Source organism: Oryctolagus cuniculus, chromosome 3 (assembly GCF_964237555.1).
Source record: "Oryctolagus cuniculus chromosome 3, mOryCun1.1, whole genome shotgun sequence".
Lineage (NCBI taxonomy): Eukaryota > Metazoa > Chordata > Mammalia > Lagomorpha > Leporidae > Oryctolagus > Oryctolagus cuniculus.
Genome location: NC_091434.1, coordinates 50478619 through 50496067, shown reverse-complemented (window position 1 = coordinate 50496067; position 17449 = coordinate 50478619). Strand labels below are relative to the sequence as shown.

The window sequence follows — 17449 nt, the reverse complement described above, 5'->3', positions numbered from 1 at the left end:
CTCTGCTGTGGCCAGGGAGTGCAGTGGAGGATGGCCCAGGTGCTTGGGCCCTGCACCCGCATGGGAGACCAGGAAAAGCACCTGGCTCCTGGCTCCTGCCATCGGATCAGCGCGGTGCGCCGGCCGCAGCGCGCCAGCCGCGGCGGCCATTGGAGGGTGAACCAACGGCAAAGGAAGACCTTTCTCTCTGTCTCTCTCTCTCACTGTCCACTCTGCCTGTCAAAAAAAAAAAAAAAAAAATCATGTGTTTTATGTAGCTGATCCAGAACTTCAGATTCTAAGTAGAATTGGCAGGAAATAACCTTAAAAATCGTAACTGTGGCATGGTAATTAGCCAAAAGAAGCATCTTAAATCTAGTCTGCTGTGAAACAGGTATTTGTTATATTCTCCAGCTAATGTTTCTTCTTTCAACAAGCATACTACTTTGCATGGCATGCTGTATCTCTTACCTCTTAATCTCACTTTGAACATTTACTACAGTTCTCTGAAAATATCGTTTTTTCTCCTAACATACGTATTCAGGTTTCTCCTTTAAAATGTTATAAGAATATTACTTCTAGTAGAATTTATAGCCAGTTTCTTAAGAGTAGGAGGCTAGAAATTGTGTTAATTCCCTAGTCTCAAATTTAAATTATCCATTTTGAAATCCCCAATGTACTTAGTTACCAATCTTTAGTCAGTCATGTGTCCTATTCATTTTAAGATTTGTATTTTTTGATCAGAAATAGTGGCAGCAAATATTTATCACCATTTACCATATACCACACTATTCTAAGCACATAACACATTGTAACTCATTTTATTCTTCACAACAAAACCATGAAATAGTAGCAGGTTAACCATGTATAACAGATGAATATTCTGAGACAGAGAAAGATTAAATGATTGGCATGGGTTTACAGAGCTACCAAGTGGCGGAATTAGACTAGGCAGACCCTCTCCAAGATCTGTCTCTTAACTACCGAATTCTGCTGAACACACAGCAGTAGCTTCCGGTTCTGAGTATGCATTGCAGTCACCTGAGGAGCCTTTAAAGACAGAGCAAGGAGTGGCACTTAGCCTACGGAAAAGACAAGGCCTCTTCACATTCTACCCAGTATTGCTTGCTTTTTTTTTTTATAAAAAAACAAAAGATTTATTTTATTTATTTGAAAGAGTTACAGAGAGAGGCAGAGGCAGAGAGAGGTCTTCCATCCGCTGGTTCACTCCCCAGATGGCCTCAACGGCCGGAGCTGTGCTGATCCAGGCCAGGAGCCAGGAGCTTCTTCTGGGTCTCCCACGTGGGTGCAGGGGCCCAAGGACTTGGTCCATCTTCTACTGCTTTCCCAGGCCATAGCAGAGAGCTGGATCGGAAGAGGAGCAGCTGGGACTAGAACCGGCTGTCCATATGTGATGTTGGCGCTTCAGGCCAGGGCATTAACCCACTGCACCACAATGCCGGTCCCTCTAACCAGTATTTCAAAATGTCCAATATCCTGTACTTTTGAAATGGAGTTAAATTAGTACTGAAAAAAGCATTTAGCTATGCTGAAACTATCACAATTTTACTCATATACTTTCTACTTTGCATAATGACTGATTTTCCTAGTATTTTGTTGCTAAATGGAGTATTAATGCTTGCAAATTTTCTTTTGTATTGCTCAGTTGTTTATTCTATGTTGACGTTACAACAAATATATAAATAACTGTTTGGATCTAGAATGGACTGTTACCCTTTTATTGACTGCAGTCATTTCTCCATTCTCTCTCTCACTCTCTCTCTATCTCTAATTTAAAAAGTTTTTTTAAATTAGGTAAAATGTACCCAGTGTGAATTGTAGTATTTTTCCTTTTCATAAGTGGTGTACACTCCTATAATCACCAGCCAAAATAAAATACAGACGATTTTCATCATTACAGAAAGGTCCCTCATGCCATCTCCTAGCTGGTCTCTGTGGGCAATTACTGTTGTGGTTTCTGTTACTTTGGCTTGGTGTTGCCAGCATTTGAAATTCATTTATTAAAAAGGAAATCATTGACTTACTCACGTTGTTGAGTCTATCTGCAGTTCCCTTTTTAGCAGATGAGTAATACTCAGTTGTATCAATACATGAGTACTGTTTATTCAATATACAGTTGATAGGCATTTGGGTTGTTATGAGTTTGGACTATTATAAATAAAACTGTGTTGTTTCATTTCCAAATATTTTCTAAATAAATTATTGATTTTTAAATTTGTCATGGGCAAAGAAAATACTCAATTTGATTCCAATCTTTTGGAATGAATTAAGAATTTAGACCCAGCATAGCATCTATCTTGATGAATGTTCTAGTTCACTTAAAACACCTGGATTGTACAGTTGCTAGATGGTAGTATTCTAAAATACCAATTAAAATGAAATGGCTGTTATTATTTCCCATGTCTTTCAGCTGATTTTTTGTTGTTGTTTTTAGTCTAATTTTTTCAGTTATTATGGTAAGATATTGAAGTCTTGATTTTGGATATTTACTTGTAGAAATGTAAGGTTTTGCGTGGCTCAACAGGCTAATCCTCCGCCTTGCGGTGCCGGCACACCGGGTTCTAGTCCCGGTCGGGGCACTGGATTCTGTCCCGGTTGCCCCTCTTCCAGGCCAGCTCTCTGCTGTGGCCCAGGAGTGCAGTGGAGGATGGCCCAAGTGCTTGGGCCCTGCACCCGCATGGGAGACCAGGAGAAGCACCTGGCTCCTGCCTTCGGATCAGCGCGGTACGCTGGCTACGGCGGCCATTGGAGGGTGAACCAACGGCAAAAGGAAGACCTTTCCCTCTGTCTCTCTCTCTCACTGTCCACTCTGCCTGTCAAAAAAAAAAAAAAAAAAAAAAAAAAAGAAATGTAAGGTTTTGCTTCATGTTAAATTAAAGCCATTAATTAGGTGCATAAACATTTGTGACTGTTACACATTTGTAATCACTTTTTGTCAACATGAAATGTTTCTCTTTTACTTCTGATATTGAAATTTACTTCGTCTTACATTACACAGCCTCTCTGGATTTCTTAGGCTTACAGTTTGCATAAGTGACTTTTTTTCTTCCCTTCCTTTTTTCTTTCCTTCTCTCCCTTTCTTCTCATTTGAAAGGCAGAGAGAGATTTCCCATCTGTTGGTCCACTCCCACATAGCCCACAAGAGCCAGGAGCCAGGAACTTAAACTGGGTCTTCTAACTGGGTGGTAGGAAATCTACTTGAGCCATTACCTGCTACCTGCCAGTGTGCATGTGAGCAGGAAGCTGGAATGGAGAGCGGAACTGAGACTCAAACCCAGGCGCTGTGATATGGAATGCAGGCATCCCAAGCGCAGCTTAACTGCCCAAATGCCTGTCTGTGGTGTATCTTTTTTCATCCTTTTAATTTTACATTATCTATGTCTTTAAAGTTGACTGTTAACTTTTTAAATTCAGAATGATAGTCTCTGCCTTTTAACTGGAACATTTAGTTCAGGTAACATTGTAGTGGAAATGGTTGGGTTTAGATCTGCCAGTTTCCTATTTGTCCCACATCTTTTCTTTTAGTATTTTAAACTTTTAAAAGTATTTTAAAATCTTTGAGTATTTTAGTTTCTACTTTTTTTTAAGATTTATTTATTTGAAAATCAGAGTTACACAGAGAGAGGGAGAGATAGAGAAATCTTTCATCTGCTGGTTCACTCCCCGGATGGCCAAAACAGCTGAGGCTGGGCCAGGCTAGAGCCAGGGGCTTCTTTCGGTTCTCCCGTGTAGGTACAGGGATCCAAGTAATAGGTCCATCTTCTGATGTTTTTCCCAGACCAGCAGGGAGCTGGTTTGAAAGTGGAGCAGCTGGGACGTGAACTGGGGCCTATTAGGAATGCCAGCATCACAGGTGGCCCACCATTGCTAGGCCACAGTGCTAGTACCTTTAGTACCTACTTTTTAAAAACTTTTATTAAATGTAAATTTCCAAAGTACAACTTTTGGATTATAGCAGCTTTTTCCCCCCATAACCACCCTCCCAGGTACCTACTTTTAATTCCTCTGTTGGCTTTGGATTATTTTTTCTTTAGTGATTGCATTATGTATGTTTAATTTTCATGATCTACAGAATCAATAATGTATCATCTACATATAAATCTTAAAAACCTTTTAAGTGTAATTCCATGTATGTCTTGATGTCATTCCATTGTAGGGTAAGCATGCTGGGAACAAATTCTCATTTTCCTTTTATCTGAAAATGTGTATTGCCTGTTTGTTTTTGAAAGGCATTTTTGCTAGATAATAGAATACTAGGACCTTTTGTCACTTGAAAGCTTTCACTGTTGACTGGCTCTGTCTTGCTCCTAATGATATCCATCGTTGGTGTTGTTTCCTTTTTGTATTGTCATTTTCTTCTCTCTAACTGCTTTACAGATTTTATCTAACTTTGGTTTTCATCAGTGGGAATGTAATAAACCAAGCTATGGATTCATTTATATCTATCTTACTTGGGATTGACTCTCTGATGTTCTTGTTTCTGTAACTTGTTGTATTTCTCCACATTGGCTACTTATCATCCCTAATTATTTCAAATACTATTTCCTTTACCAGGATTCTGTTTTTTATCTGGATCTTCAGTTAATATGTTAGATTGCTTTTTGTGCCAAGGGTCACTGTGGTGCTTTTTCAGTCATCAGTTTTCTCTCTTGCTCAGATTGGATCATTTGTACTGATCTGTCTTCAAGTTTGCTGACCATTTGTTTTGCTGTCTCTGATCTGCTTTAAGTCCTTAAACATTTATAAATACCTGTTTTAATGTTATGTAGGTTTTTGGGGGGCTTGGGTTTTTTTGTTGTTGTTAACTAACATCTGGATTATCTTAAGGTTGGCTGCTGCTGACCACGTTTCTCGTGATCGTGACTCATTTTTCTGTTTTACTGCTTGAGTGCTAACTTCTGATTGTATATTGGGCATTGTGGATCCTGGTCTAAAACTCTGGATTCTGTTATCTTCTTCTGAAAACTTTTGATGTCTGTTCTGCCAACCACTGAGATTTCTAATGCTCACTCACTCTCAGTGTGTGGAGGCTTCGTTTTGCACTTTGTTGCCCTTCATCCTGGGACAACTTCCTTAGTGTTTTTACCGTAAAATGCAGCCTTTTCCAGTTTTAATTGAAAGCCCAAGGTGTTTACCACGCATAAAACTATGTGGAATTTAAACTTCAACCTCCCTTTGTACTAGGCAACAGCTGATAGCTCTGTTCAGCTCATTTAGTCTTTTTGTGATTGTTTTCCTCTGGGCTCCCACACATGGGATTTTCTGGGATTTTTCTCTCTCAGGTTTCATTTGTTCTGCAAGCAAGTAGCTCCGTGTTCTGATGACTTAATTAGTGCTGCTTTCTGATTTGAGTTCTAGCCACCCCATCCCTCTTAATGCTGGAGACTGCTCTCTGGATAAAGACTGTATTAATGTGCCTGTCTTTTTTTCCAAAGGTTGAACCCATTCTAATTTCTACCTGCTTTGGGCAGTTCTTCAGTGCCTGTTTTAAACTGATGATATTTCTGTTTTGTTCAGAGTGCAGGAAGGTTAATCCAATAGACATTTCTTTGTCACTATTGGACCTGCAATGCCAGCTATTTATTTATTTAAGATTTACTTATTTGAGAAGCAGAGTTACAAAGAGAGAGAGAGAGAGAGAGAGAGAGAGAGAGGGAGGGAGGGAGGGAAAGATAGAGAGAGAGAGAGAGGGAGAGAGGGAGGGAGGGAGGGAGGGAAAGATAGATCTTCCATCTGCTGGGTCACTCCCCAGTCACTGCAACAGCAGGAGCTAGGTGGATCTGAAGCTAGGAGCTTCTCTGGGTCTCTCACATGAGTGCATGGGCCCAAGCACTTGGGACATCTTCCATTATTTCCCAGGCCATTCATTAGCAGAGAGCTGAGTCAGAAGTGTAGCAACCATGACTTCAACCAGCACCCATGTGGGTGCTGAGCTTTTTATTTTTATTATAAATATGTTTCAAATCATTAATGTATTTGTGATTATGACTTCATTAGTTCTATTTTATCTCTATTCCTAGATATGAAGAGAAGGCTACAAAAGACTTGGAACGATACAATAATCAAATGAAAAGAGCCCTTGAACAGGAGTCACAAATACCGTTAAAAGATGGCAGAAAAAAGATAAAACACACCAGTGCGTGGAATTTGGCACAGAAACACAAGTTGAAAGCTTCATTATCCAATCAGCCAAAACTCGATGAGCTCTTTCAGTCTCATGTTGAAAAAAAAAGGAATGACAATATTAAAATAGTATCCATCCCTTTCTCTATGGAAAAGTTAAAAGTAAATTTTGAGAAACAAAATAAATTTGACTTAGAAGACAAAGATGAACATTGTTTCATCCACAGTCTTAGCTTTCCTGATGCGTGGTTAATGATATCCAAAACAGAGGTGATGTTACTAAATCCATATAGAGTAGAGGAAGCCCTGCTATTTAAAAGACTTCTTGAGAACCATAAACTTCCTGCAGAGCCACTGGAAAAGCCAATTATTTTAACAGAGAGGTATGATGGAGTTACATAATTTTTTAAACTTTTAGAGTTTAAAATATTAATGCATAACTGATTAGAAATTGAAGGTAAAAAAATTGGAAGTTTCCTAGTGGGGATATGTGATATTTAAGGAAATATTTTTAAAATGTTATTTCTGTTTGAGGGAATTTGTTGCTCATAAATAACTTTAGAATGTTCTAGGTATTTCACTTCTGACATTAATAAACATCAAGTTTATTTCTTCTGTATGATAGTGACTTCCCTAGGATAATTCTGAGGTTATATTACCATGACCACCTTCCGTTGTATGCTCTAGTTTAACATTTTCAAACATATACCAAAATAGAATTATACATTGAATATCTTTATCAACAGTAATCAAGATTTTGCCATATTTTCTTTATCTCTCCTTTTATATATATATATGTGTGTGTATATTTATATGCTTATATTTTTATTTTCCTTGCCAAAGTATTTTAGAACAATTCCCTCTGTTAATCTTTCTTTCTCTTTCAAAACTGTGTGTTTTCTTACCTAACCACTGTACCTTTTTCGTATCTTTTACAATAATCCCTTGGAATTATTCCCCATTGTCTCAAATTGCCATTTTCTTTACAGTTTTAAAATAGTTTAATGACTTCTGTAAAAATTTCTATCTACAAGATCCACACATGACTTTTGGTTGTGTCTCTTAAATCCCTTATTATCACCAGTTTAGATATCTATAAAATACAAAGTGCTTATAATAACAATGACAATAGTTAATGTTTGTTGAACATTTACTATGTGATAGGGACTTTGCTATGTGTTTTTGTGATCTGACCTTCAAAGCAACTTTATGAGGTAGGTTCTGTCATTCGTAGTTCATAAATGACGAGACTGAAGCATAGAATGGCTGTAAAACTTACCTAGACTCATGAAGGCAGTGAATAAGGCATGCATTCAAGATTCCAGTCTAGACAATTTGACTGTGGAGCCTGCTCTATTAATTGGCATGCTATACGATCATCACAACCATCCCTGCCAGCTCAGATTGATTTTTGGAATGTTGGTTAGGAGATACAGAGGACATCTGATACATAGCCAGAGCTCTGCTCTCTGGTATCTGTTCTCACAGCTGTGGAGTCATCAACCATTTAGAGCTTACTCGCAAAGATTTCATTTATTCATTTGCTTTTTCAAGAAGTATAGGATTGTAATGAAATAGCACATCTTCCTGTGCTAGAATATAGAATAGTGCCATTGGTACATGTGAATTATCTACCATTTAATGAGCATTCAGGTATTCATTGAATGGATGCAGAGAAAGGTAACCTTTTACATGTCACCACAACAGACCCTTACAACAACTATTGAGTTATGCAATCCCCTGATCATGTTTAAAATCCATCTGAGAGGTTGGTTTGTACCCTAGATAATCCTTGGCTTTTTCTCTTTTTTTTAAACTATTTATTTATTTATTTTTATTTGAAAGATAGAGTTATAGACAGTGAGAAAGAGAGACAGCGAGAAAGGTCTTCCTTCCATTGGTTCACCCGACAAATAGCCGCTACAGCCAGAGCTACGCCGATCTGAAGCCAGGAGCCAGATGCTTCCTCCTGGTCTCCCATGCCGGTGCATGGGCCCAAGCAGTTGGGCCATCCTCCACTGCCCTCCCGGGCCACAGCAGAGAGCTGGACTGGAAGAGGAGCAACCGAGGCTAGAACCTGGCGCCCATATGGGATGCCAACGCCACAGGCAGAGGATTAACCAAGTGAGCCACGGTGCTGGCCCCAATCCTTGGCTTTTTCAAAATTTTGTTTAGGAACTGCACCACTCAGAATCATTCCATATACCACTTTTGCCAAATATGTCATGCAGAAGACTGAAAAATGCCCTTCTAAAGTCAACTAATATATTTATAAGTTCCTGGGAGAAAAAGATATATGTCTGTCTTTAAGATACATGTCTATCTTTTTGTTACTGGAGAAAACGTCACTATCATTTGAAAATGTGGCAGGATGGACCACTTGACAATGTATTGTGTCTTATTTTAGACATATAAAATGGCATAATTTAAAATAAAGTTTTCATTTGTTATATTTCAAAAGAATTTCTAATTTCACATTTGAGTTTGTAACATTCTAGAAGACAGAAACTGTTTTTATGTGTGTTCTCCCTTCTTTCTGTACACTGTATGCAGTAGGCCTTCTATTAACAGAATAAAGTTTCTCACAGGGCAATTTAGACCTGCATTTTGGTAGAAGATAACAATTTTCAAAGGTCCACTGGATTACCTTTGTTATTCTTTCATTCTGCATGTTTCATAAGATAACAGACTATAATTTTTTTTCAGTCTTTTTAATGGATCTCATTATTTAGAGATTTTATATAAAATGACAGCAGATGACCAGCAATACAGTGGATCAACTTACCTGTCTGATCCTCGTCTTACAGCAAATGGTTTCAAAATAAAATTGATACCAGGTATGATAATACAGTTTACTGTTTCCTGACTTGGAGAGATGTCTTATTCCAAGAGCTACGTTTTAGTTTTTTAATTTTCAGATCTTATTTAGAGGTATATTTTTGTCCCACTAGAAAGCTAATGTTGGCTATGAAATAGCATAGATTTCAAAAGATCCCCTCTGCCTGAAACAAGCAAGTTGAGAATCTCTTTCAGTCCAGTGCCTTGCATTTACATTTTCAAAGCTGACCAAGTAAGTGGTTTTATTGTAATTTTTGCCAGCTTTTACCAGACTGCTTTAATTAAATTATTAAAATACTATTTTAGATGATGAAACAAACATGTGGGATACTGAAAAGGCCTAACAGAAATTGACATCCTCCTTTTTCGAAGCATTTACTGATTTTGCCAAGTAGACATGGGGCATCATCTGTCTTACTGTTTGGAAAGTGGGTGACTTGATTCCATGGCTTTGCTAGAAGACGGATGGCCCGCTTTTCTTTCTTTTTCTTTTTAAGATTTATTTATTTGAAAGAGTTACACAGAGAGAGAAGGAGATGCAGAGAGAGAGAGTCTTCTATCCACTGATTCACTCCCCATTTGGCTGCAACAGCCGAAACTGCACCAATCCAGAAGCCAGAAGCCAGGAGCTTCCTCTGGGTCTCCCACATGGGCACAGGGGCCCAAGGACTTGGGCCATCCTCTACTGCTTTCCCAGACCATAGCAGAGAGCTGGATCGGAAGTGGAGCACCCATATGGGATGCCGGCACTACAGGCAGCGGCTTTAGCCGCTATGCCACTTTTCTTAGAATGGAAATTCATTGGGTAGATAGAAAAAAATAAATAATAGAATCCATTTCTTTGGTTTTTTTATACTTTGTATACTAAAGGGCCCTCTACCCTAGCTTTCTCAACTGGCCTTGTCCTGTAACTTTCCCTTTACCTGGTGTCAGGTGCCACAGTGACACCATGAAAAATGACTCCAGTTTCACCCAGCCTACCCTAAACTTGTCATGCCCAAAGTATAGAAAAACAAAGTTCAGCTGAAAAAAAGAGTAGTGTTTGCGGAAACAAGAAAATAGGTAAAAACAATGTACAAAAGCTTGGAACTCGGTAAATATAGAAAATGCTTAGGTGTTCTGGACTGAAACAACCAAATCCAACTTGAGTTACGCAGTTTTAAGATACCTACCCTAAACTTCCTTCCTCACACCTCAATTCTAGATATTTAGAGTTGGAGTGCAGAGAGTGAGTCAAATCCCAGCTGTGCCATTTGCAAACTGGGTGTTTGGGGGAAAGTCAGTGGCCATTCAGGTTAGGGATTGGATCTTTGTAGTTGTGTGTTTGTGGATCCAATCTTGTAGGTAGTTTTTAGTTTTATTTCAGTTTTTAAACTCTTTAAAGTAGTTTGAGTAATAGCTAATTAGTGAGGTTTTTTTTTAAAAGATTTATTTATTTATTTATTTATTTGAAAGCAGAATTACAGAGAGAGGGAGACAGGGAGATTTTCATCTGCTGGTTCACTTCCCAGATGGTTGCAACGGTTGGGGCTGGGCCAGGATGAAGCAAGGAACCAGGAGCCAGGAGCTTCTTCTGGGTCTCCCACATGGGTGCAAGGACCCTAACACTTGAGCCATCTTCTGCTGCTTTCCCAGGCACATTAGCAGGGAGCTGGATCGGAAGTGGAGCAGCCAGGATTCTAACCAGCACCCATTTGGGATGCCAGCACCACAGGCGGCTTTAACCACCACACCACTGTACTGGCCCCAATTAGTCAGTTTTAAACATTGTCCTAGTAAAATATTTTCAACAAACATTTGTATTTCATTTTCTTGAATTAACAGTATATTAATGTCAATATGTGAATTTTTAAATTTACTAGAAGAATCACAGAAATAATTCAGGCCTCTAAGTTGGGTATTGCAAAACTAGCCTACAACTTGAAGAGCCACAGTTGCTAAAATGCTTAGACCAGTTTCATTTTAATTAATGTCATGGGACTCCATTTTCTCTCCAAAGTAAGAAATGTTCTAAACAAATGTAAGGAGATCAGCAGTAATTGAGATTAAATTAAATTATATAAAGCACATGTGGTGTCAATGAGCACTTATGACTTAATGTGAAGTCCTATGGGAAATTGCTGTTTGTTCACCAGCTAAGGAACAAAACTGTCCTGACTATATTAAATTCTACTGAAGGCTCACTAAGTGTTTTAGCAATGATGTTGTTTTATGGACATGGTCTGGAATATAATTTAAAATAACCTAATGCTATGTATGTTTTTTTCTTTTTTCAGGAGTTTCCATTGCTGAAAACTACTTGGAAATAGAAGGAATGGCTAATTGTCTCCCCTTCTATGGAATAACAGATTTAAAAGAAATTCTTAATGCCATATTATACAAAAATGCAAAGGAAATATTTGAATGTAGACCTCGTAAAGTAATAAATTATTTAGAGGTATGGATTATTAGATTATATAGGTTGACTAGGTTTTAAGATAATTATTTCATAATAAAATTATAAAGTTTTAAATAGTGAAATTATTTCTGTAAGCTTTATTATTTGCATGTAAGAAGGAAGTACTGTTGAAAAAACTCCATTGGAAGTTTCACATCAGAGAATGGTTGTGGTAAACTAGAATGAATCTTTACCATAACATTTGGGAACATAGTGAGGAAGGGATTTATGGATGAGACCTTTTTTTTTTTTTTTTTTTTTTTCTTTTTTTAACTTTTATTTAATAAATACAATTTTCCAAAGTACAGCTGTTAGATTACAGTGGCTTTTTCTCCCACATAACTTCCCTCCCACCCGCAACCCTCCCATCTCCCACTCCCTCTCCCATCCCATTCACATCTAGATTCATTTTCAAGTATCTTTAAATACAGATGATCAATCTAGTATATATTAAGTAAAGATTTCAACAGTTTGCACCCACACAGAAATACAAAGTGTAAAGTACTGTTTCAGTACTAGTTATAGCATTACTTTACATTGGACAACACATTAAGGACAGAGATCCTACATGGGGAGTAAGTGCACAGTGACTCCTGTTATTGACTTAACAAATTGACACTCTCGTTTATGGCATCAGCAATCACCCGAGGTTCTTGTCATGAGTTGCCAAGGCTATGGAAGCCTTTTGAGTTCACCAACTCTGATCTTATTTAGACAAGGTCATAGTCAAAGTGGAAGTTCCCTCCTCCCTTCAGAAAAAAGTACCTCCTTCTTTGATGGCCTGTTCTTTCTGTTGGGATCTCACTCACAGAGATCTTTCATTTAGGTCTTTTATTATTATTATTATTATTAGCCACAGTGTCTTGGCTTTCCATGCCTGAAATACTCTCATGGGCTGTTTAGCCGGATCCAAATGCCTTAAGGGTTGATTCTGAGGCCAGAGTGCTGTTTAGGACATCTGTCATTCAAAGGGATCACATAAACAAGACTAGTGTCTCCAAATACTAACTGATAGAATTAAAAAGGAGAGAATGATCCAAAATGGATGAGACCTTTTGTTGTGAAGTTCTTTTTTATTTATTTGTTACCATAAATAATTCCCATAGAATGGATTCAAAACTAGTCTGCACCCTGCTTCCATCAGCTGGTTGCTGGTTCACTCTCCAAATACCCACACCACCTTGGGGCCAGGTCTGGGTCAGAGCTAAGAGTTAGGAACGCAGTCTAGGTCTCCTATGTGGGTGGCAGGGATCCAGTTACTTTAGCCATACTTCCTAGGATCTGCATTGACAGGAAATTCCAGTTATGAGCAAGACCTAGGAATCAAACCCAGGCACTGTAGTATGGGATATATCAATCAGTAGGTCAACCACCCACCCCATTCCACCTTTCACCCTCACTCCATATCTGTTTAAGAGCAAAAGAAGAGAAGGAAGTTACTGAATATATGGATATTTTGGTTTTCTAATAATATCAACTACAAATGGGGAATGTAATGTTGGAATTTTCTTTAAAGAAATCAAAAATAAGAGGATTGAGAAAGATTATAAACTTAAAAATGGCCAGGTGTAAGATAGTGGCAAGAAAACAACTGCATCTATATTTGAGGTTCTAGATATCCCTTAAGGTGGGCTGGTATTATTTTACAAATATACAGATTTTTTTTACAAATTCCAGAATTCTTACAAAGTTCCTCTCCCTTTTTAAAAAAGAACCTTTTTGTTTGTTTGGAAAACATGGTATGACCTTTGCATTCTGAAAGTCAAACCTGTGACCCTTTCTGAAGAATGTATTGAGTACTGAATACTTGGGGAGTTTTATAGTATTGACATCCTCAGGCTATTGCTGCGACAGTTTGAAAATAGTTTATACAGACTTTAAAGGAATTTTTTTTGTATGAGTTAGCAAGAGCTTAAATTAAGATTTAGAGTTGTGAGTAGTGTTCTGTGTACTGAACATGGAGGAGAAAAAAACTTCTTAAATAATGGAGAAAAAATGGTTGAGACTGGATTGAAAAAAATTTTTTTGCTAATACTATACTTCTTGCTGTATTAAATTAGTAGTGCATGTGATTGCTAAGGAATATAGTCTAAAAAGAAAAAAAAAAGGAGAGAAGTTAGAACCACAGCAATAACTTCCATTTAAGCCAAGTGGAATAAGAAATCAAAAGTAAAAACTGGAAGGAGAGCCAAGAAAGGAGTAGATAACAAAACACATGGAAGAGAGAAATTTAAACACAACTAAGTAGTATGACAATCTGTATAGAGTACTGGTGGCTGGAAGACCACCAAAATGGTGATAACCTTGAAAACAGCCATCAGTGGGGATGGAAGACATTTTCCAGTGGTTAAAGAGTAGAGTGGTAGTAGACATCAAGCCATGTTGTAGTGAAAGGTAGGAAAGAGTATATTTAGCAAGTTTGTACTGAATTGGTTGAAAAGACTGACAGTAATTTTTCTTTTTTATTCAAAAGAGAGAAAGGAGAGCGAGAAAGACAGAAAACCCTTCCAAGCGCTAGTTTATTCCCCAAGTGGCTGGAGCTGGGCCAATCCAGAGCCAAGAGCTTCTTCTGGGTCTCCCACATGGGTGCAGGGACCCAAGTACTTGGGACATCTTCCACTGCTTTGCCAGGCACATTAGCAAGGGGCCAAAGTGGAAGTAGAGTAGCTAGGACTTCAACTGGCATTCACATGCAATGCTGGTGCTGCAAGTGACAACTTGGCCTGCCATACCACAGCACCGGCCCCAAGACCGACAATCTTTATTGGAAGAGCAAATGTTTTAGAAGAGGCAGGAGGGAAGATGGGATAAGGATACAAGATTTAGAAGGGGAAAACTATACTTGAATTGAGTAGAACAAGGCAGGGAAAGTGAAATGTTTAGGGTGATGAAAGAGTAGAAGTAGAAGTTACCTGCTGAGAATGAAGAGGCTGGAAAGATACTGGGAATTTTAGTCTGGTGATAAAGATCTGAAAACGAGGTGTAGGTACTATAAAAGAAGGCTGATTAGAGAATAAAATTTTCTGGTGACCTCATAAGAGCAAGCATTTGTAATGGATATAGTCAGGACAGTATCTGGGAGTACTGACTCCCAGTAGTGCTTGGTAGAACTTGTAAGAAGTCCTTCATAACGATTGGAAAGATGGATATGATGGAATAACAAGAAAGTAAGTGAGGAAAATGTGAATCCATTAAATACAAGGGACTTTAGAAACTTCACGGGAAATGGAATTGAAAGATAATTCTTAGGTGGGCTTTTCACCACCTAACAATTAAGATAGATGTCTGTGTCCCTCATCCAAGTATGTGGATTTGATATATGGCTCTGGCTCTGACCAGCTTCCTCCTCAAGAGGCAGTGTCAGTGGCTTAAGATTTGGTTTCCTGCCACATACGTGGGAGACCTGAACTGAATTCCCAGCTTTGGTCTTAGCCCATCTGCATCCCTCAATGTTGGGGGAATTTGGGAAGTAAACCCATGGATAGGCTCTCTCTCTCGCTCTTCTCTCTTCATTCCTCCCTCACAAATTTGCCGTCAACTTTTTGAAGTTCCCTCACACAAGAAACCATTAAGTACTAGTGGAATACAAATTCAATTCTTTTTTTTTTTTTTTTTTTGACAGGCAGAGTTAGAGCGAGAGAGAGAGAGACAGAAAAGTCTTCCTTCCGTTGGTTCACCTCCCAAATGGCCGCTATGGCCGGTGCACTGCGCCAATCTGAAGCCAGGAGCCAGGTGCTTCCTCCTGGTCTCCCATGCGGGTGCAGGGCCATCCTCTACTGCCTTCCCCGGCCACAGCAGAGAGCTGAACTGGAAGAAGAGCAACTAGGACAGAATCCGGCACCCCAGCTGGGACTAGAACTGGGGTTCCGGTGCCACAGGCAGAGGATTAGCCAAGACGGCCGTGGTCCTGGCCACAAATTCTAAAAGGAAATCTAACAGAGTATTAGGTTGTTATAGCTAGTATCCTTAATATCTCACTGTTCCTGCCTTAACTAGGGGAAATTTACAGAGGGTTGCTGGTAGGTCAGAATACAGAGGGATTGGAGAGGAGAAATCAAAATGAGTAAAAAACAGTTTTAGTTGGAATAAACGAGTAAGAAGTTTGTGAGTTGAATAGGCTGTTATGATTCAAGATCTTTGAAATTCATTATTCCATATCCCAGAAAATAGCATTACTGGTCCCCAAATGTGGAGATTATCCTTGTTGCTGCATCCCTTATAACCAGTCCATCAGCAAGTCCTCTGACTGCCTGCAGGCATCTGTATTCCTCCCTCTGTCCCCGCGACTATCATCCTAGCCATAGCTGTTCACCAGGACTGCAGTGGTTGCTCAGAGACTCCTTGCTTCAGTTCTTACCCACCTCACACTCCACTCCACACAGCAGCCACCTGATTGTTTCAGTGTGAGTGTGAAAGAAATGTTAGGCTTTTGCTTAAAACCTTCTGTGCTTTTAGATTAAAACTCCAGTTGTTCACTCTGCTCTAGAGGGTGATCTGGCCCCTAACTCCCTTATCTCATTCCTCTGTGCTGTTTAACAACTGTGTAGGGCACACACTGAATATTTAGTTCTTCCAGGTTCTCTCTACTTGAAGTGCTTTCTCCCCCATGATGCTTTTGCAGGATGGTTGCTACTTAAATTAAAATGTAAATGCCACATCTTCAAGTAAGCTTTTCCCAACCATGTAATCATTGTCTGTCACATTGCCCAGTTTAATTTTTTGCTTTATTTACTGACTACAATTTTCATTGACTTTTTCATCTGTTTTCTTTTTCTGTATACTAGAATAAATTTCTCAAGAGGAGGGATTTTGTTTTCTTGTTCACCACTGTATCCCTAGGACCTGCAAAATAGTTGCTGCTCAAAAATATTTCTAGTGTGAATAAATAATATAAATTTTCTGTCTTCCTTCTGGCTAGAATAACATGTTTTTGCTTCAGAGTAAATCACAGTAAAAATGTATGCCTTTCTCTTCACAGGGAGAAGCAGTGCGTTTATCTAGACAGTTACCCATGTACTTACCAAAAGAGGACATCCAAGATATTATCTACAGAATGAAGCATCAATTTGGAAATGAAATTAAAGGATGTGTTCATGGTCGGCCATTTTTTCATCACTTAACACATATTCCAGAAACAACATGACTAAATAGGTTGCAGAAAATTAGTTACTAGTGCAATTGATTTGGTCAGAAAACGAGTCAGTTTTTAAGGCTTTGTATTAATCATGTATGTAATTGTTATTTTTTAAATGAAGATTTCACTGGTTTTGTATATTGAAAATTTTCAGAAAATGTAAAAATTTAAATAAACTAATGTAGACGATTCATTTATTCTGAAGACCACCGTTTATAATGATTTTAAGTTGTAGACTCCAAATTGAAAATAAGTCTTGGGTGATTGTGTTAAGAGGTACTTTTTTTTTTTTTTAAAGAAAATATACTCTTTTTTTCAGATATGATCCTTAAAATAGAGATGGGAGAGGAAAGATTAGAGATGGGAAAGATAGGATTTGCAAGTCTATTGGATCCCTGCTTTTGCAGTGCACCATGACCCCTGTGTTATGAAAACAGCTAACAGACTAACAGTTGTGAATGTGATGGCTGGCCTTTTTTTAACAGAATTGTGCTTTGAGATTGTAAACAAAACAAGAAATTAACAAGTGAATCTTCTAGCCTGTTAAAGGAACAAGGCATTTTTTTAAAGAAAGATCCGGAAAGCTGTGAAGATTATTAGTATGGCTGCAAATAGACTAATAGTATGCATGCAATTCAGATGCCTTTTTTTCTTCCAAATAAAGTATAACTAAAAATCATAATCATTAAGTACCAAGTGATTAAGAAGTATTTAAAAATTTACTAATTTGATCTTTGCCCTTAAGTTTTGAAGTCACAAGGAAAGCACACTTAATAAATTTACCAAAAGTTGTATACTAATTAAGTTTTTAAAACTAGTTCAGTTAAATCCTTTATGCAGTGAAACTGACCCTCATTGCTATGGACAAAAGTGATTTGGGATTCAAACTTTTCTATATGAAATGTGTTTAAAAAAAC

The 17449-nt window shown here is 38.3% G+C and overlaps 1 protein-coding gene across 4 annotated transcripts in view; it reads left to right on the top strand.

Annotated features, from left to right (window-relative positions):
* PMS1 (PMS1 homolog 1, mismatch repair system component) overlaps nucleotides 1-16736 on the top strand; it is a 118266-nt gene extending 101530 nt beyond the window's left edge. For 3 of the 4 annotated variants that reach the window (XM_008258829.4, XM_002712339.5, XM_070070468.1), the window contains 4 exons: nucleotides 6021-6506; nucleotides 8830-8960; nucleotides 11238-11398; nucleotides 16377-16736. In XM_008258829.4, coding sequence (XP_008257051.3) covers nucleotides 6021-6506; nucleotides 8830-8960; nucleotides 11238-11398; nucleotides 16377-16541 — 943 coding nt within the window. In that variant the 3' untranslated portion in view covers nucleotides 16542-16736. The remainder of the gene's footprint in view (nucleotides 1-6020; nucleotides 6507-8829; nucleotides 8961-11237; nucleotides 11399-16376) is intronic. The other variant, XM_051849352.2, reaches the window with a different exon arrangement.
* The last annotated feature ends 713 nt before the right edge of the window (nucleotides 16737-17449 follow it).